The 20,412-nt window shown below is 38.3% G+C and overlaps 1 protein-coding gene across 1 annotated transcript in view; it reads right to left on the bottom strand.

Annotated features, from left to right (window-relative positions):
• LOC121927575 (phosphatidylinositol 4-phosphate 3-kinase C2 domain-containing subunit alpha-like) overlaps nt 1-20,412 on the bottom strand; it is a 376,515-nt gene that overhangs the window by 8,697 nt on the left and 347,406 nt on the right. The window contains exons 8-24 of the mRNA XM_042461292.1: nt 19,738-19,771; nt 19,439-19,652; nt 19,224-19,346; nt 18,105-18,272; nt 17,261-17,369; nt 15,742-15,884; nt 13,457-13,645; nt 12,616-12,709; nt 11,165-11,259; nt 9,719-9,899; nt 9,242-9,346; nt 8,521-8,613; nt 6,041-6,170; nt 4,687-4,823; nt 3,273-3,442; nt 1,429-1,585; nt 331-440 (exon numbers count right to left, since the gene is read on the bottom strand). Coding sequence (XP_042317226.1) covers nt 331-440; nt 1,429-1,585; nt 3,273-3,442; nt 4,687-4,823; nt 6,041-6,170; nt 8,521-8,613; nt 9,242-9,346; nt 9,719-9,899; nt 11,165-11,259; nt 12,616-12,709; nt 13,457-13,645; nt 15,742-15,884; nt 17,261-17,369; nt 18,105-18,272; nt 19,224-19,346; nt 19,439-19,652; nt 19,738-19,771 — 2,252 coding nt within the window. The remainder of the gene's footprint in view (nt 1-330; nt 441-1,428; nt 1,586-3,272; nt 3,443-4,686; nt 4,824-6,040; nt 6,171-8,520; nt 8,614-9,241; nt 9,347-9,718; nt 9,900-11,164; nt 11,260-12,615; nt 12,710-13,456; nt 13,646-15,741; nt 15,885-17,260; nt 17,370-18,104; nt 18,273-19,223; nt 19,347-19,438; nt 19,653-19,737; nt 19,772-20,412) is intronic.

Here is a 20,412-nt window from a genome sequence, read left to right as displayed (position 1 = left end):
AACATGAGAATCACTCTTCCTCACCCAGGGTCACACAGTGTGTGTATGTGTGTGTGTGTACGCACTCACTCCCTCTTCCAGGTTAGCATTCTCTGAAGATGCCAGCCACAGATCCTGGCGAAATGTCAGGAACAAACTCTTCTAGAATATGGTCACATAGCCCGAAAAACCCACAAAAAACTATGGATGCTGGCCATGAAAGCCTTCAACAATACATATTCTGATTCTATTTCTCTCCTGCTACAAGCCTGAAGTTTCTCCACAGGTTAGTTCATTAAAACATTTAAGTATGTACAACACATTTAATACTAAAAACATTTCTGCAAATACCTTGTAAAAAAAATGGTAGCTTCAGCATCTGTTGTTCGGGGCTGAAGAGCATCCTGGACATATTTCAAGTCCTGAACACCAGTAAGTTCTGGTAACCCAGAGGAGAGCATCTATATAGCAAAAAAACTGAATGGATTATTACGTGCATAATTGGAAAATGTTGTTAATTGCTTTCACATAGACTTTGCCTCATGACAACCCTATGAACGTGAGACCTCCAAGTCACCCTATCATCAACAACCCTACTCAGGTCTTGCAGACTTGGGGAATGTGGTCTTCCTCTTTTCCAACTGTCTTCTACCTTACCAAGCAGTGGTGGGTTCCACGCTGCCCAAAAGTACATGCTTGGCACGTACTAGGGTTAGGAAGGGGCGTCCTTTTCGGACACTCCTAACCCTAGTACGTGCCGAGCACGTACAAAATGGCAGTGCCCATTCTACATGGGTGCTGCCATTTTGACATAGTGGATGCTTAACGTCCGCACGTCTCGGCGCCATTAAAATGCCGCAAGTGTGCCAATGGTGCTTTGCGGTGTCATAATGGCGCCGCAAAAAGAAGCCGCTTTTTGTGGCTTTTTTTTTGCTGCGCAGAGGAGCTGTGCTGTTTGTCCGCTGCAGCTCCTTTGCACAGCAAACACCGGTGCTGGCAGACAGCCCTTTTGGGTGGTCTGTAAAGCACCATTATTATCTTTTCTAACGAGTCCTTTCTGCTCATGATATCACCAAAATACAATAGTCTCAGTTTAGTCTTCTTGGTTTCTAGGCAGTGTTCAGGTCTGATTTGCTCTAGGAGCTATTTATTGCTCTTCATTGGTCCATAGTATCTGTAGAACTCTTCTCTAGCACCACATTTAAAATGAGCTGATATTCTTCCTATCAGCTTTCACAACCATGCATAGAAATGGGAAATATGATGATGCAATAGAAATAGAAACTAGTACTATATTTTAAAAAGGAAGTCCTTAAAAAGAACAATTATAAAAATTAAACTTGGCAGTTTCTATGCTTGAATATCATGTTGTTGTCTTTACTCATCTAGCACAACATCTACTCATTTAAAAAAAATATGTTGACACCTATGACAGTACAGAACTATTACCAGTGACAGCAGACTGAGGAAAAGGTTGGCTCGTTTCCTTATCAGGTTATAAGCTTGGCAGCAGAGATCAACAAACAACTGGAAGCGAATAGTAGGCTTTTCACCACCATTGATAACATAGGCCATATCTGATGTCAGCACAAAAGGAGCCCGATCCCTATTAAAGAAAATGAAATAAATATAAATTTGTAAGTACAGAATTTTGCTGTTTTATACTTGTTGTCTACTAAGGCATTTATCTACTTCAGGGACTCTGGGAACCATGGTGCTTGCACATAAGATTTATATCTAATTTCTACAAATATAAGGTATGAAGTCAGCAAACAAGACACAGATTTTATAAGAGTTTCAAATGATTATTAGTTGACATCTGATACAAATAAATGTGTCCACTGAAACTTACTGGGTACACCAAAAATGAAAATATATTCTAAATGGAATGACAGTGCACTCATTTTTAAAATGTATTATTTGACTTTATTCCCTGTCTTTCTGCTGGGATGGGATCCAAAACAGCTTCCAGAAGTTTAAAACAAGATTAAATTAAAATCTTATTTTACAAAAGTTAAAAAAGAATTAAATAACAATTTATTAAAAACCATGGTTAAAATGTTGGAAAACATGTGGAAAACATAATTACTAATAACAGAAAATACCTCACACAACTACTGATCTATATTTTAAAACACAAAGGCCTGCCTGAACAAAAATGTCTTCACCTGCCTGTGGAAAGAAAGCAGAGAGGGGGCGAACTGGACTTCCTATGCAAGAATGTTCCACAGCCTGGGAGCAGCCATAGGGAAGGCTCTCTCCTATGTCTTTATCAAATGTGATGATGGTGGGACAGAGAAAGCACTCCTGTTCAGATTTTAAAGCTTGCACTGGCTTATATAGAGAGATACAGTTTTTCCGATCATCTGGACCCAAGACATGTAAGGCTTAAAGGTCAAAACTAGCACTTTAAACTGTGCCTGAAAGTGAACTGGCAGCTAATGTTCACTGTTTTTGGTTTGATCATGGAACATCAAGAAAACAGGGTCAGACCAAGAGAAGAGCTATCCCCCAACCCCATTTCTCTGACAGGACAATATTTACATATTGAGAATAACAGCAATATATAACTTTATGCGATTGTCTCATAGCCAAATCTAGCTGTGCAATGCCATAATGTTAACACAATGTCCAAACTGGATGGGATCCTCTTAGGAACCCCCCCCCTTTTAAACAGGAATTAAAATTGCAGACTTCAGAAAGCAGAAGCTGTGGCAAATAAGTGGTCAAAGTACATGTTCTCCTCCCTTTCTCTCTGAAAGCCTCATGGGTTCAACCTTCTTAAATCAGCATATATTCTTGAAATACCGGACAACAACTGCTACAATTCACCTGGCCAGGATTGTGGGAATTGTAGATCAATGCAAGTTTGAACAAGTTCATTAATTATGCTAGAAATGGGCTGCTTGTGGAGTTCCAGTTTTGGTTGTATTACAGCTTCCTTGATCCCCATCTACTAGCTGTGCTGTTGAGAACTCATAAAATAAGACAGCATAAGTAGTAGTTGGGGATCAAGGAAGCTGCAATACAAGCAAAACTGTCCAGAAAAATCCAGATGGTTGCAAGTTTCCCTCTGCCAAATTACACTTTCAAGTTTTCAGATGCAAAGTCCACATGACAATCATACCTTTACATATTTGCCATTATTTCAAAAAAGATGATGTAGCATACTGCCACAGAAATTTATCCATCATTATTCATTATGATAGCTGAAAAGTTAGCTGTGTTGTTTCCAGAATACTGAAGTGTGATTTTATTCTCACATATTATTTTCATATATTTTCAAAGCATACCTCTTAAAGCTTCCAAACATCTGTGCATGTCCCAAAAACTTTCCAAAATCAATATGGAACATATGTCCTGTACTTCGAAGCATTATGTTATCATTGTGGCGATCACAGATACCTAAGACGTAAGTGGCTACACAACAGCCCGCACAAGAATAGATGAAATTTTCAGAAGCCTAATGAATGGAGAAATAAAAAATAACATTAGGTTCTATGTGCAACTTAGAGATGTCTACCTTGTTTTCATTTTAAAATTAGATCTGCTATCAAAATTGTTAGTAATGAAGGACAACATACCTGGGAAACTTTGAAAACTATTTTGTTTCGATCATTTTGACCAAAATGTTAGTAGGGTAACATAATCAACTGTATTTTTATATCCTATTATGATTAATAAAATATTAAGAAATGTAGAACAGGAGGCCAGTGAGGTATAGTGGACTAAGAGTCTTGAGACCAGGGTTTAAATCCCTGTTCAGTGATGGAAACCAAATGGGTAACCCTGGGCAAATCATACTCTCTCAGCCTCAGAGGAATAGCAATAGCAAGTACATTTCTATACCGCTTATCAGTGAACTAGCACTCCCTAAGTAGTTTACAATGCATAGGCCAAGTGCCCCCAACAAACTGGGTACTTATTTTACTGACCAAGAAAGGGTGGAAGGCTAAGTAGTCCTTGGAGCCCTGCTTGGGATCAAACTCATAACCTTGTGGCTGCAGTACTGGCATTTAACCACTGCGCCACTAGGTCTTCCTGGTGGAAAGCAAAGGCAACCTCCCTCTGAATACATTATGCCGAGGAAAGGCAACAGGTTAATTGTGGTAGGTTCACCTCAAGATCACCATAAGTTGGAAATGACTTGAAACACAACAATAACAACATTAAAGTGGGGGTAATTCTTAAAAGTTCATGTGCTTTTAAATGGAAGATTCTACAGATTCTTCTAATAAAATTCTAACCAACAGGCAATATGTAGGAAGTGTTACTTCAAGCATTAGGCAGTGACAGACAAGATATCCTACATCAACAATCAGAGTAAGCATTATTTTTTAAAGCTAATAAGTCCATTTTTTTCAAAAATCTATATGCCAACCTTTCCTTGTGCATTCTGTAGATTAGAAAAACCTGAAGTATTTTAGAAAGTAGTAATTTGATTTCTTAGGCATACTTATATAAATATCCCCTACCCTATACTGAGTCAAATAATTTGTCCCTCTATCTCAGTACTGTCTACTCTTACTATGAGCAGTTCTCTGAGATTTGTGATAAAGCACCTTCTGCTTACTACTTCCTGAACGTGAGCTGAAGCTGGATTTTTTACAGGCAAAAAATATACTTTTCTGTCCTCTTTTCAATAATATTACTATTGTTAATCCCATATAATAACACATCCATGTTCTGGAGCCATATGGAAGTTACCTTTTCATATTCTTCTTCTGTGGGGTTGTATTTTCTTAACCATTCTGCAAGAGGCTTATCTTTGAAGGACCCAGTCACACCATATTCCACCTGAATTTTCCTAAGTGTATCTGAAGCTGGAACAAGCTCCACCATTCCTTTAATTCAACAAGTAATACTGCTTTTAATCATGTGCTTAGTTATGTTTTAACTTCAAACATTTTAAAAAAATATTTCTGTAAAATCAATCTGCTTCCTGGAAAATTCTACTATACACAATGAAAGATTTGTATCCACAACCATTTCATCAAGGTCATATAAATATCAAAAATCAATTAAAGATACAAAAAGGCAAATACTATTTTATTCTTAAATTATCTCAATATTTGAATAAAATCAAAACTACTGGGATAACAAAATGGCCATTTAACATATTATGCATCTTTAGACCTAACAGTGTGGCCAATATGAGAATCCCTACAATTCTGAGTCTCCAGCCACATATGTAAAATTTAAATCTGAGTCTCCTCTCCAGCTATATACTTGGCTCTATCTGAAGAAGCATTTCCTTCATCATTCATGTTAATGCTATAATGCAGGGATGCTATAGCACCACATGTGACCTCTTTGCTATTTTGGAGCCCAGCCAACAGACCCTTGTTGCTACAGCTTAACATGTTGTGGCAGTGGTAGCAAAAAAAAAAAAAGTTTTTCTTTGGATTTACATCTGCAGCACCAATTTTAGGCATGGGGTGGGGTTAGTGATACGGACACTTTAAACTGGGACTTCTGCTTTAAAATAAAGGGAACAAGGGAGCATGAAGCTCATTTTGAAAGTCAAATCAAACTTTCTGAAGCACACCTCACTTCAAAATGAGGCATGCAGTCCCTACACACCTTGTTTTAAAATGAAACTGCCTGATCAAACATGATTTTTTAAAATTGTCTTAAGGGTTTTGTTTTTGTTTTGTTTTTTGCTATTGCTATGCTACTGAATTGCCCCAGAAGAGGGGACTGTAATTGAGGGAGAAAACCCAATTAGTTGAGAAGGGGTAGCACTGCAATTCTCTGACTCCTGGAGGTTGCACTCCCCTGATCTCTGACACAGCTTGAACTTTAGAAAAGTCCAGTGCTCAAAAAATGTAAAAGTGTTTTCAAGTACATCTAATAGCTCAATCTATGTGATCACTCAAAACCACTACTACACCAGTGAAGCCTCCTTTTGGCTTGATCTGCAAATGTAGAGATGCTTTCACGCAGAAGATTTAGAGCAATTATGAGAAGTCTGCCACTCTAACTGGAGAACAAGGCAAAAAGCTGTGCCAGACAGGATGGAAAACATTATGTTACTTTAAGAGTGACAAATGGTTTATACCTCTGTCTTTGCCAGTAGAAAGGCACTTGAAGATAACCATCCGCAAATCAAGTCCTTCCTGTAACCAGATTTTATCCATAATTTTTATCATTTGCAATGCCAACATGTCCTGGCGTAGGTCTTCGCCAACCTAGAACAAAAGCGAGGTTAAAAATTAATGGAAGGACTACTAGCAAGACAAACTGTGCACACTGGGCAGTTTCTCTGTAGAAGAGCAGAAACTGGTATTGGACATACAAGTCAGTGTGTATTTTATAATGCCAAGCTTGTAGCTACTGCTTCATTGAAGGGATTTTATGTGTCTAGCATATATGGTTTTTTAAATCTGAACAAGCCTATATACCCAATTATAAAATCTGTCTCAAAAACTTGAATTTCCAAGTGGCAACGTGGTTTGCCATGTAACATTGGAATTGGAGCAAAGAGTGGGAATGTAAAGAAGAAAAACTAATTGCTTACCTGTACCTGTAATTCTTCCAGTAGTCATCTGTGAACTCATACACCTGGGATTCTGTGTGGCTGTGCAGACCATCTTCAAAAACTTCTATAGTTAGGCAGGGTACAAACCGCCAGAAAGAGGCGCGTCCCTGGTGCCTCTATTTGCTCTGCAGGAGCGTCGCAGCAACCAAATTGCACGGTGCTCCTGCGGAGCAAAAAAGGAGTGCCGGGAAGTGGCTCCTTTTTGCGGCACACTTCCGGTGTTCCAAAGCTCCAGTGACGTTGCAGGGACGTTGCAGATGCAACATCACCAGTACATGCTGCAGCTGCAGCGCCCTCGTCACAAGCGAGGGCTGCCGGGCATGTGGGTGCTCTGCCCACCAAGAAGCCCTCGCACATGACGAGGGCGCAGCAAAGGCCCATCTGGATCGGGCCATAGAGATCTTTAGCTGAAGGCCCACCCCCCTTCATACTGCACATGTTCAGTACAGTTCCTGCTCAAGACATATTTTTGTATTAGTGAGAAGATTGCTGGAGGTTATACTTCTTGGCAGTATTCCACATCTTTTGAGTTTGCTCCAACGTCTCATCCATGGTGGTATGAAAGAGGCCCATTTCATCAAAAAGAAGCTTTGGTGGAGACCGGATAAATGAAGCCAGGCATGATGTCTCAAGGCAAGAGCTCAAGCAAGGGATTTCGCCACAGTCAGCAGTGTGCTGAGAAGTAGTAACCTGCTGAGCAACTAAGGACTGAGCCTCAAGATGGAAAACAGAGAAACTTCCTATCTTCCTAAGGGAGCTTGTCAAAAAGTGGAGTGACTTTCTCTCACAAGTACTGTTGGTATGCTCCAACACAGAACTGAAAGTTGGAAACTCAAAGAGAAAGTGACATTGTAGAATAGAATTTACAAGCCATGGTGTCAAGCTTGTGGTCCTCTTAATTCCCAGGGTAAAATGTGGCTTCCTTGATAATTTAGCAGAAGTCGCTTCCACAATGACTAGGTTAGGCAACTGATGTTTGAAAAGTTTGGCAAACTTGGAAACTTGGAACTGATACAGCTTATCAGTGTAGTGGTATGTTGGCTTAATCACTGTGGTGATGAGGGCTTTGTGCAAGTCTAGTCAAATCTGACGCCGAGGGTAGTGAAGTTCCCTGATGAGAGGGGGGAATTTTGTCAAAGCCAGCATGATCCATTGGTATTTCAAAAGATAAAGCTGATGGTATTGAAGCATATGAGACAGCTCATAGAGTTTTGAGTGGTGAGGTCAGCTGGATTCATAACCAACTCCCAAACAAGGACTTTGGAATGCAAAATCCTATTCTGACGAGCCTGGTGGGAAAAGGCACTAGAATGGGAGCACTTATCAACAATATGGGGGCGGGGGGAGGCACTCCCTCAAGCAAAGGAGGCACTTAGAATGGCCATATTTCTGAAGTATTTTATTACTGCAGGAGACACACCTCTAGAAGGACGCTGTCATAAACAAGAGAAAAAACAAGAAAGAATGCCAATCCCTACAATGCGGCCATGAGGGCAGATGAAAGAGAAGTTAGGGAGTACTGAGCATGTGTTGTATAGAGGGGTGGGGGGCACACCTTCGTCTAAAGAAATCTAGCTCTAGAAGTTTTCAAAGATGATCTGTGCAGTTGCAAGAGAATCCCATATGTGTGAGTCACAGAGATCCTGAAGAAGAAATGGGGTTTTGCTGTTTGAGAAATACATTTGATGATTCACTGGGAATAATAAATTAGATGTGCTATTCCTAATAATGTCAAAGCAATTTTAAATAGATGTAACCATTAATACAATCTTGCACATACATGTACTTTATCAATTCAGCTTCCCTTCTAGCTCAAAATCTAGTTTAAATATTAAAAGCAACATCAGTGTGATATGCAAGGAGAAACTGTACATATGGAGAACTTCTGGTTGTGTACCAGAAATCTAAATAGTTTCAAAGGGATCAGACTAATACAGTTGACATTACAACAAGACTGTCTTTGTGTTTGCCCAAATAGGGGAAAAAATAGAAAAATGTACCTTAAACATTACATTAATTTCTTCTCCCAAGGGATCTGCATTTACCAGAGCAATTTTAAGAGGTACTGCATTTGAACTGAAGTAGGAACATGCCTGCCAAAGACATTTTATATTTATTACGACAAAATTAGGATTATTTGCAATATTAAAACGCAGTGGCTTATAAATAGACTCCTAAAATGTTTACTAACGTACATTCTAGTATTATAAAGACAACATACAGGATACAATCTAAAGTAGACTTTTTGTTCTCTTTCTGTTTGTCTCAATTACCAATGAAATGAGGATGGCAGAAGATAGTAAAAATACATAGCTTGCAAGTGTCCTATTTTCTCCCTCAGGAATGTGCACCCTATAAACATCTTTTGTATTTTGGTACTGGTCTTCAATTACAAGTAATCCAAGCCAAACGTAAAATGATTATGCAATTTTCCAGCTGAGGTTATCTTATTTGTGTGTTCTTAGTGTCTTCAAAATGCATGTGAAATAGACCCACAAAGTTTTATGACTGCACTTCTTTTTCAAAATTTTAATTTCAGCTAAATGGAGTCTCAATTTTCAGAGACAATTTATTTATACTAATATCACACTTCAACCTTCCCCTCCAAAAAGTAATGTTCCATGAAGCTAGGACCTCCCCCCATATGTTTAAGGAGATATTATTATGTGTATAAAGAAGATACATATTATACTAAATTAGAAATGTAGGCATTCAACATACCTTAACATTGAGTTCTTTTGCTACAAGGCTGGGGCTGAGAGGCAGACGACATTTGTTTTTTAAGAAGAATGTCTGAACACGTTCCATTCCACTTTGCAAAACAACCTGTTAATGAACAACGATGAATTAAAATTTATTTTAGTCACATATCGAGAAATGTTGTAATTAACCAAGCTAAGATATTACATATTGTATAATGGCCCTGTGTATTGTGTGTCTATACAGAATGGATGGGCTAATGGAACAGCCACAAGGAGGCGTGCATTTCTGCTTACATATTTTTGCCTACAACAACTTCAAGGCTCCAGACTTTTTCAAAGAAATGCAATATTAACTTATAACTCCACTCAATATAATAGAAGAATTTTGTTTGTTAAACATGAATGCAGCCATAAAATGAGAACTGAGCAGCTATTTACTTTGTTAAGTGACTTGGCTCTCACTAAGATATACACATAATCTGCTAGTTCAACAAACCTGTCTGGCAGATCCATTTGTTTGCTTGACTTTTTCTGCAACCATTCCTAAGATTTGTACCAGTCTGGTCTGCTTTTCCAGGTCTTCTCTCAGTCTTTTGCCACAGACTGAAAGGAAGGCACCAAGGATATGCTCATACCTTACACCATGTTTAATATCATGCAGGGTATCCTTCAGTAACCTGAAATATTATATAACATTGCATTTGTTTCTTTCACAAAGCACATATATGCAGACAAAAAGAATAGTGAAACTTGAAAGTGCCACAGAATACTGGACTGATTTACATATGCGAGGAGTAAAAGCAGTACAACACAGGGAAGGGAGAATGCTGCAATACTAAGCACAAGTACAGCTGATTTAGAATCACAGGAAGGCAGGAATTGTAATATATTAAAAATGGCTTATCAAAACTCAAAACTGTTCCCAAACAAGTTGTGATTAAAAATCAGCTTTAAACCAGGGTTTGAAGTTCACTTCTGAATTATGGCTACTTTGGGAACAACTAACCACAGTCTCAGGTTGAAACGTTATGGGAAGCTATGCTTCACTTGCACAATAGGAGGAGCAGGGAGCATTCATGTTTTGTGTAACCTTGGTGGTTTAATAAGCAAGGATTCATAGCTTACTGTGACAGTGGGATTACTTCAGAGTAAACATAAATAGGATTGTTCTCTGAGGCATGGAAAAACTGCATTATGTAATGTGAATTTATATTAGGATTAAAGGAGCCCAATCTAACCAAGCAGGCGTACCTTAATCTAGAAAATGTGTGATGAGAAATTTTTAAAGCATTTTTGTATCTAGGTCCTTCTTACATTAAACATAATGTTAACATCAGCTTATCATTTTGTCACCTGTGTATTTGGTTTTTGTTTGTTTTACTAATTTTCATCTCACTTAAATTGCAGAATGGTGAACTGCATTCATTTTACAGAACATGATATAAGACATAGCAGTTTGCAACCTAAAGTAGCTTGTTGAAAGGAAAAAAGGCAGTTGACAATAACAGAAACAAATCAGTGTGCTAAAGGTTTGCAGAACACCTAGTTAAGTATGATCCTGAACAGACAGGCCAAAATAAAGCTGCTTCGGGTCACTTTGGAGGTATGCTGCTTAAATGATGCATGCATCCTAAAAGGCTGGAATCCATGCCAAAGCCACACTCCAATCCTAAAGACTGCAGTGTAGCTTTGGCACTGCTTCTGGCCTCTTAAGATTCATGTGTCATTTAAACAGCATACCTCTAAAGTGACCTGAGGCAGCTTTATTTTGGCCTGTCTGTTCAGGCCCTATATTTTCAGTTGTGACAGCAAACATTTTCTACATTATAAAAAAATGCTTAATAACAATACACTTTTTTACTTTTACATTGTTTACCCACTTAGATGTTGGAATATAAAACTTGGTAACATATTTTAAAAAAATGAATGTAAATCCTCTTACCAATATAAATAGTGTGCTATTCGAATATTTCCTAATGCGCGGGCCAAAAGGAATCTGACTAGAGAGCTGTCCAGATAGGTTTCATATTTTAGTGCCTAGATATATAAAAAGAGATCAGTTTTTACCCATAGTCATACACTAAGATTTAAAAACAACTTTTGTTGTAGTGGCTACAGAGGAGTAGTAGAAAGCAGAATTGAAATGACTGTCATCCAGAGAATTTATATAACTATATACCTTCATATAACTAGATGACTGAAGATTTAGAATTATTTTAAGGGGGAAAGTACTACCAAAACTATATTCCTGGGAATATAAAACTATTCAGTATAGATGGAAATTAAAATTTAGCTGCTAGATACTGGATTTATTTCTACTGGCTTTATCTGGAGTTGCATCTAATGCTGTTCTTTCTTTCACTGCAGGCTACTGAGAATGGTGCACTGTAAATATCCCCCCCCTTGCACCATCATCTTTGCTGCTATAAGAATTCTACAACTTTCTGCAGCAATCTTCTATAGCACATGTGGAAGTGTGGGGCTTGGAGCACAGTGAACTGCAGGAAAAAAAAGGAAGCAGCAAAAATGGCTTCCCTCTTTTTCTAACAGAAACCCTGCTAAATTAAAGAATGTTTGGATGCTTGCATGCCTTGCATTGATCGGTTCCCTTCATAATTGGAAGAACAATGCAAAAATGAAAGTAGTTTAAAGACAAAAAAAAAGCCAAGTATTAAGTAAGGCAATCAGTAACAACAGTAGAACAGTCAATCAATCCAATAATATTAAGCTGAGTTAAGACTGACACAGTGTAAAGGCTGATTGTAGAAAAAGGCTTTAACCTAGTGTCAAAAGAATACGAATTCTGCTGCCACACGAAATGTCCCAGTTATTTTGTCCAAGCAATGTCTCTGATTACTGCCTACCTAAATTCAGGAGGGGCAAAAAGAACACTAAGAATAGTCTCTGATGGCACCTATCATTTGGGCACAGTACCTATGACCCTGTCCTTTTTATGAACCAAGAAACTTCAGCCTTTCAAATATTTCTTTCATACTGTTTGCACACAGTTTCTCCTGGAATTAAGCTTCTTTTTTCTGGCCACTGCCAAGAAGAGGATGGAGAACACCTACCCATTTATAGTTCTCAACAGATATATCAGATTGAATAACATTCAAACAAATAAAGAAAAAAGGTTTATCCTGATTATTTGACTTAATCAGAATATGCAAGTAGGATTTCCATGCAAATGATTGGGGAGCTGGGAAAGTGAAGTAGGTACAGCTTACTTTTTTTAGAATAACTGCTACTCCATAGTTCAATTGCAGATGTGAATTATTGGACTAAATATTCCAACAGTGAAAAAGCTATACTTTCAAAAAGTTAAACATTCTATTAATTATTTTTTGTGCAATTTTGTCCTTCTCAAAACATTTCATAAGGTACTCTCCTCACCTGCACAAACTGGGGAAGAATATCAGCCAGTTCATCATCACTGATTGTCTCAATCCACTGCACAGCTTTTGTTCTTACTTCTTGATCTGTAAAACTACAAATGTTAAAGTGTAATTAACTGTATATTTCATTTAAGTGCAACAAGAACATATATATCCCTAGTTGTTCTGGGAATTGCAACCATTATTTTTATTGGGGATGAATCTAAGTCAATTCTCAGCCTATACAAAAATGTGTCACATGTCTGCAGGAAAGCCAAGTAAACAGCCTTCGAAGTTACTATTCAAATCCATCAGTTTAGTACAACAGACAAGTCACTGGATTGTGCTCAAACATATTCAATTAGCAAGTAATTATCTCTCTCTAGGAAAGGAACAAAAGATAAACCATCAAAAAATTCTGCTTATAAGTCGTTTCAAGCTGATGATTGCTATTCCCAATGTTAGATACTAGAGTATACTGACATAACATTATTTCAGTGTCAGCATTATCACTGCTGCATTCTGGCACAGTGACTGGCACATTCCATACCATTTATCTGCTGCTACAGCACCCACAGAATCAGGCTATAAGCCTGTCATGCGTAACAATTTGGAATTATAAGTGCTACAAGAAAAGCATTCAGCCATGTGTGACCTCTAAACAAATGTCCATGTAGCAACAGAAATGTCTGCTAAACCAGCAAACTGTCAGTAAGGTACTGGACTGTTAATGTAGCTTGTACTTAAAAAAATTTTTTTTATAAAAAAAGAAGATGAAATATACTTCTAACTTAAAATGCTTAATACCTAATAACTTATCTCCACATTCATGAGTCCTGAAATTAGCACATTTTACTCACTTGGAGTCCAGCAATGCTAATGCAGTCAGAGGAGGTAAGGGAGACCATTGCTGAAGCAGCAAATATATTTCAGGGAGAGTTGTCAAGTCCCAGTTCGGTGAACTAGCTAAAACCTTTGGAAGGCTATTTACATCTGTATGGCAATAATGTCGTTTCTCCCACAAAAATGTTTTGTCTTTTCTAGACAGGCTACAAAAGGGATTCAAAATATCTTTGTTAGTTCATGACACTGTAACTAGTCACCACAGCAACTAGAGCAACCTAAGTGCACTTTTAGCACTACATGGAAGAAAAATAAATCCCAGGGGCTTGCCTGATACCTATTCTGTTTGTGTGTAAGCATCCAGTGAAATTTTATTTTATTTTACCAGATTTTTAATCATTTGTATGTTTTGTTCCCCATGTTTTCATGATTTTCTTTTATGAGGAGGTGGCATTTTAAATTGTTTATTACATTTTCAAGACATCAGTGTAGACCCTGAAAACCTTTAACTGGAAAATCTTTTGAAACACGGATCAACAAAATCCTATTTCCCCTAAAAGTCCATCTCCAGTAACATTACTTTCATCTTATGTGGATTCAGTGTCAGATTGTTCTCCATCATTTGCCCCATCAGAACTCCCAGACATGAGTCTTGGTTTTAAAACTAAGCCAAGACTGAACAGGAGAAAAGATAAACTATTCTGCAATGCCAATATAATATTATCACATGCTCTGCAGACTTCACTGCAGACGTAATGAGAGTACTTGCAGGTGTAATCAGGGTCATCATGACCTATAAATACTTCAAAGTAGGGTTAAGCAGCTTATGGACTGCTGATGTTGTTGGACTTCAATTTCTACTAGCTGTAGCTAGCACAATGGTGAGGGATGATGGGTTATTGTCCAACAACATCTAGAAGGCTACAAGTTATTTTAAGAAAGCGTCATTTATTTCATCAAAGACAATGCTTCTTAAACAATGCTTTCTTCCCGCAGTGTGCCAGGGATCATATTTGTACACACAGACTACAATTATTTCTTTCTTTCCTGGACACCTACCATGGACCAGCAGCCAATGGCTCACAAGACAACACCATTCCACAGATCACCACCTTGACTTGCATTGTTCAGAGGGACAGGAAGCAACACTATTACCAAATGGGGCTCTATTAATTCCTTTCTACATTTTCTACTTATTCAAGACAAATAGGAAGCAATGAGCCAAAGTACAGTGGTACCCCGGGATACGAATTGATCGTGTTACGAAATTTCCGGGATACGAAAAAGTTACATAGGAAAAAACTGTTCCGGGTTACGATATTTTTTTCAGGTTACGAAAGTTTTTTCGGCGCGAAATTCAAATGCGAAGCGCGGCTAGCGGCTTTCCAGCCGCTAGCCGCGCTTCGGAAAAGCCTTTTTCGGGTTGCGAAATGTATCGGGTTACGAACGCCGCGGCGGAACGAATTAATTTCATAACCCGAGGTAGCACTGTACCATGCAGTTCCCTCTGACTTCTAGAATCCTGTCAAAATTATAAAGGAAAATCCAGTATGATGTAGTCTTAGAACCTAAAGAGAAAAGGTTTAGACCATGGTGGGGAACCTACGGCCCTCCACATTCTTACGAACTACCATTCCCATCATGCCCCCCCCCACCAGTCAAGCCGAAAGAGGCTTTAGCCGGGCTCATGAGGGCTTGGTTGTAGCTCCTCCCCTTATGGTTACATGTGGCTACAACCAAGCTCTCGTGACCCTTGCTAAAACTTCCTTTAGCTTGGCTGGTGGTCAGGCATGATGGGAATGGTAGTTCATCAGAACCTGGAGGGCCTTAGGTTCCTTACCCCTGGTTTAAACGGTAATCCTGTTCAGACATTGTTCTCCACAACTTCTTCAACATTTCATCACATGGGAAGAGAACAGGTTCCTATTTATGCAGAATCTTTCTACAGAAGGAAGAACCCCACAATCCCACTTGCCTAGATTTTCCATGTGATCAGTAATTTCTCCTTTTCACATATATTACTGTCCATGTTGGCAAAGTGAGGACAGATGAGATGGGGCTAAGTGCTCTCCTGTTCTACTGCTGAAGAAAGAATGGTGTATTACAGATTAAAGGGATTTCTGCGAGATTCAGAACTATAGGAAGATTGTTACACAGCTATATAAAGATATTTTTAGAATAACCAGATTTAGTTTAAGTGTATGACAACATCAGAGATGCTCAATATGTATATTTAATGTAAAAAAAATAAAATCTATGTGCTAATTATGGAAAGCACAACTGCTAATGCAGTGTTACATACCTGACAGCACCCTGTTTAGAAAGAATGGAAATAAGACGCTCTCTTGAATCTTTTTCCAATGCATCTATAGAATTACATGCGGAACCATTTGCAGCTTGAGGGTTTTTGTAAATAATATCAAATGACAAAGAAGGAAAGTCAACCTGAAAGTTTTAAAAATAAATCAGTATCAAAGCGAACTATGGCATACACCTACCTGCTGGCGCTTCAGGGGTTCTTTTCTTCCCCACCTTAATTTCCACCTCCCTTCTATACACATTGCTCCCTTGCCACTAATGCAGAAATCATCACTAATGTTTTACAATTCAGTGGTTCCCAAACTATGCTCTTTAAGGGATTTTGCACTTTACCTCTTAGAATCCCAGACTATTGGCCAACTTGGCTGAGGCTTCTGGGAGCAGGTCCAAAATCACTTAAAGGGCACAGTTTGGGGAGGACTACTTTAGATTACATGCCTATTTAATCATGATTACAAAGGCTCAAAACATACGGGCCTAAGGTGCTGGCTTCAGGCTCATCTGGGGGCATGGTGTACAGATGACGCACACCCCCGGACTAGTGGGATGCCTGTGGCTGCTGGCAACAAGCAAGCAAACAAACAAACAAAAACCCGCAAGAAAGACATCATTCCCAGGCACTCATCTGCCCAGGAGAGCAAGGGTCCATCCCCCCACCCCGGCTTTTTCCTGGGTGCATGGGTGCCTGCCTTGCTCAGAGAGCAATCTGCCCGAGAAAGGGAAGGGGATGAATCCATCCCTTCCAGGGCTCTTTTCCCAGGCGGATGGATGCCTGGGCAAGGCAGGCACCAATCGGCCTGTGAAAGAGAAGGGGATGGGTCTATCCCCTCCAAGGCTTTTCCCTGGTCAGATGGGTGCCTGCCTTATTCAGACACTGATCCACCCGGGGAAGGTCAGAGTTGGCATGTGCACACTTCCTGGCTTCTCCCTTCTGGGCTTTTTCCCCTTAGGGGAAAAGCCCAGGAAGGAGAAGGAGGAGGAGGTGTGTACACGCACCCAGCCTTGAACCCATGAATAATCAAAATTGCGAGTGTCAAGGCGCAAATGTGGAGGACCAAGTGTACTATATACAGTATGGGTATACATAAAACGAAAGCTTTCATACATAACCTTTCATTTGTAAAACCTACACTTTTGTGTATATATGTTTGTGTGCTTCTGACTGCCTGTATATATGTATGTGTATAAATGCTATGAATATATAGATAAATAAATGCTATGAATATATACAATCATTGTAATCAAAAATAAAAACCATTTTGTGCACATAAAGAGAGAACTGAAAGTTCAATTTATTGCAGTCGCTTCAACAAATATTAAGGAATCTTTTGTGTGTATTTAGACTAAGGCCATATAAAGTGGACAGAGGAAAAAGAGCTGACTAAACATGGGATTCAAATTCCCATGTGTGAACTAACAGGTATCACTGAAAGAAGCAGTTTGTTACTACCCTAGAATAGACAGAAAAACCTTTGAATACATGAAAAGGGAAACAGCTTTACCTGCAATACTATTCTTTCCATTAGGTTTCCTTTTTTATGGGCTACCCCAGAAACAGGGCTTGCAGAAGGAGTCCAAAGGTATAAAAGTTTTGTTCCAGAAGTCAACATTCTAAGGGCATGAAACAAACAAGACAGCACATATACTTTTCTAACCGGTCTGGTGTTCATGTAGGATAACAATCATCCTAGTAGGTTTCTACAGCACAAAGCACACTTATTTTAGGTAAAAGAGAAAATATACTGAGAAACTGTGGGACAGCAGTAGAGAGCAAAAGAACATTAGAATCTTTTAAAAAATAATTAACATAGGTTATGACTAAAATCCTGTTAAACTGTGCTCCTTGAATCCAACTGACTTCAATGGAACTTAAGCAGCCCAACAGGACAGTAGACTATCATACTTATTCTTCATCATCATCATCATCATCATCATCATCATTTATTAACTATTATGGAAAAATTATTTTCATATGTATTATTCAAAATAGACATGACAGGAATAGAAAAAATAGACATGATACCTCCTTCCATTCCAACTACCACTGCCACGGCCTCACAGGGAGAGGAGAACTGGCAGTGTCTGTTGGACTTGATCCCCTTCCCTGCTGCCATTCCTTTTTCCTTTTGTGTCATGTCTTTTTTAGATTGTAAGCCTGAGGGCAGTAACTGTCTAATTAAACATTTGTAAGCCACTCTGGCAGTACAAAAACTCTGAATGAATGACTGAATGATCTAGAATCCCACTTAATTAAAGTAAATTTCTCTTTGGAGTCTATTTAGTTTAACTCTTTTGTAAACAAAACTCTCAACCCATGCTACTATTTGTGACATTTTGAATACTTACCGTCTAAAATCAAAGAGAGGGAAGGAAACTTGACCCAACATCTCTGGTCCTTTTCGTTGCTTGTTTGAATCAGGTGAACTGCCACTATTTTGATTTAATATTCCAAAGAGAGTAAGGCTTAAGATAGATTCTAATGGTAACTGAGAGATCTGGATAGGAAATATTATTCTGCAAATAAGAAAACTGAATTGTTAGGGGTAATTCACATTTTCATTTTTGATAAAAACACGAGGTAAAGTAATATGCAGTTTTTCACTTTTTTAGATATTGCTTTATAGTACACTTCCATTGCATATTAAATATAAATGTTTATCTACTGCAATCTCATTAATTGTTACTTCAGGAAACACCTCTCTTAAAAAAATGTATCTCATACCATATTGATAACCATTAGTGCAAAAGAAATTGCACAATGAGAAGAGAAGGAACACCATCATTAACAGTTTACTGTCATTTCTATATTGAGGCAGTAAGGGCTATTTCAAGGAAGACCACAGTCGGGAATCCTATGTTTAGATTAAAAATACATGTTTGATGTTAAAAAATTAATTCCTAATTGCACTGAGGGAAGCAGGTGAAGGATTGTACAAAGCAATGAAGAAGACTTGTGGAAGTGAGTATTTAATACCAAAGCCTAGTCTTGATCTGTACCTGGGAAAACCTAATAGCCAAGTAATAAGCAAATAGGTAGTTGGACTTCTATATACATTACTTTAGAATGAGCCAGTATCTATATCTCTTAGTTGCATGAGGAACAGAAATATATATTTAAAATAACATATACAAAGACATTTATGGTGCAACATAGCTTCCTCCAAATCCTGACTCCAAAACCTGGTATTTAAATTTGCAGCATATTTAAATAAGTGATTGTCCTCACTCATTCCCTCAGCCTCACTCCCAACCTCTATTTTAAAATTATGCTGATGAGCTTGGTATAATCTTCAGAATCTTATGGACTGGATAACAAAAAAAATGAAAATGAAAGACATGCATACCCAGTTAACAATATGATCTGATAGAGCTGGGAGTGCTTAATTAATCATCTTGAGGGATCTAACAGACACTAATAAAAGGAATCACAATAATTTTCTGAATCAGGTAAAACCGATCACTTACAATTCATCCCATTTAATCAAATAGAAGAAATTCTTGTATGTTCCAACTTTCTTGGACTGGACAGGTTTAAAAAGATCTCTTCCATTGTGGGTCAGAGAGCAAACCAAATAGTATTTTTCATAACTGGAAAGGGAAAGATTGTGGTGAATCAAAACCTTATCACATGCACAGTGTAGGAGACAGTGGGCAAACAAGTTCTTATTTTAATTACTTACACAGAGACCCAGCCACTGAGAATTCCGTGAGCAGCAAATACTGTGAACTGGAGATGCTCTGTGGCAGTCCATGCTTCTTTAGTACTTCTCTCAGTCTCTGGAGTGTTTAAAGAAGGACTGCTACATGAGTTCAAGTGGAGCTGAAGAAGACCATAGACTGCTGAGGTCAGCTGATCTAGGCTCACTTGTAGAGGGCTTTCAGTTTGCAGTGAACCTAGGTAAGAGTTTCATTTTTTTTAGGAGGTTAATGATTAAAGCAGCCATTAAAGACAAAAGAAAAGATAAAGCTTTGTACATACCAATCGAATTCTTGTTAGCCTCGTCAAAAGACATCTATGTAATAAGATAAGAGAAAATGTAAGAACATCCTCACAATTGAAAACTGCTTGTAAAAACTAGCAAAATAAATGCCTGAAACAGTTCCATGGTTACTTAGCAAGACAGAAAATTCTGGAATCACAGTAAGATTGTGATCATTTTTTCTTGTCGCAATAAAAATTTCAGTTGGTATAAGTAAAAACAAGCATCTTCTCAGCTGAAGCCAAGTCACTCCTATCTTTAACTGTAAATTAAAAAAAAAAAAAGCTTGGGATAAGGATGAGGGATGTTCTCACGTCACTACTCCAAGGCCCTTTGAAGGCTGTAAATGCAATGGCATATACAGTCGGCCCTTCTTATACACGGATTTTTTATACACAGATTCAAGCATACACGGTTTGAAAATGTTCCAAAAAAGTATAAATTTACCTTGATGTTCCATTTTTTATTAGGGACACCATTTTGCTATGTCATTATATTTAATGGGACTTGAGCATACACGGATTTTGTTATACACGGGGGATCTTGGAACCAAACCCCAGCATATAACAAGGGTCCACTGTAGTCTGCTTCAAGTATATTTCTATGCTCTTTTTTTGAAGAAGACTGGAAGAACTTTCCACTCACATCAATGCTATGCTTTTCTGACAGCTAAA

This window comes from Sceloporus undulatus, chromosome 1 (assembly GCF_019175285.1).
Source record: "Sceloporus undulatus isolate JIND9_A2432 ecotype Alabama chromosome 1, SceUnd_v1.1, whole genome shotgun sequence".
In the NCBI taxonomy this organism is placed as follows: domain Eukaryota; kingdom Metazoa; phylum Chordata; class Lepidosauria; order Squamata; family Phrynosomatidae; genus Sceloporus; species Sceloporus undulatus.
This window is presented reverse-complemented; position numbering and strand designations above follow the sequence as displayed.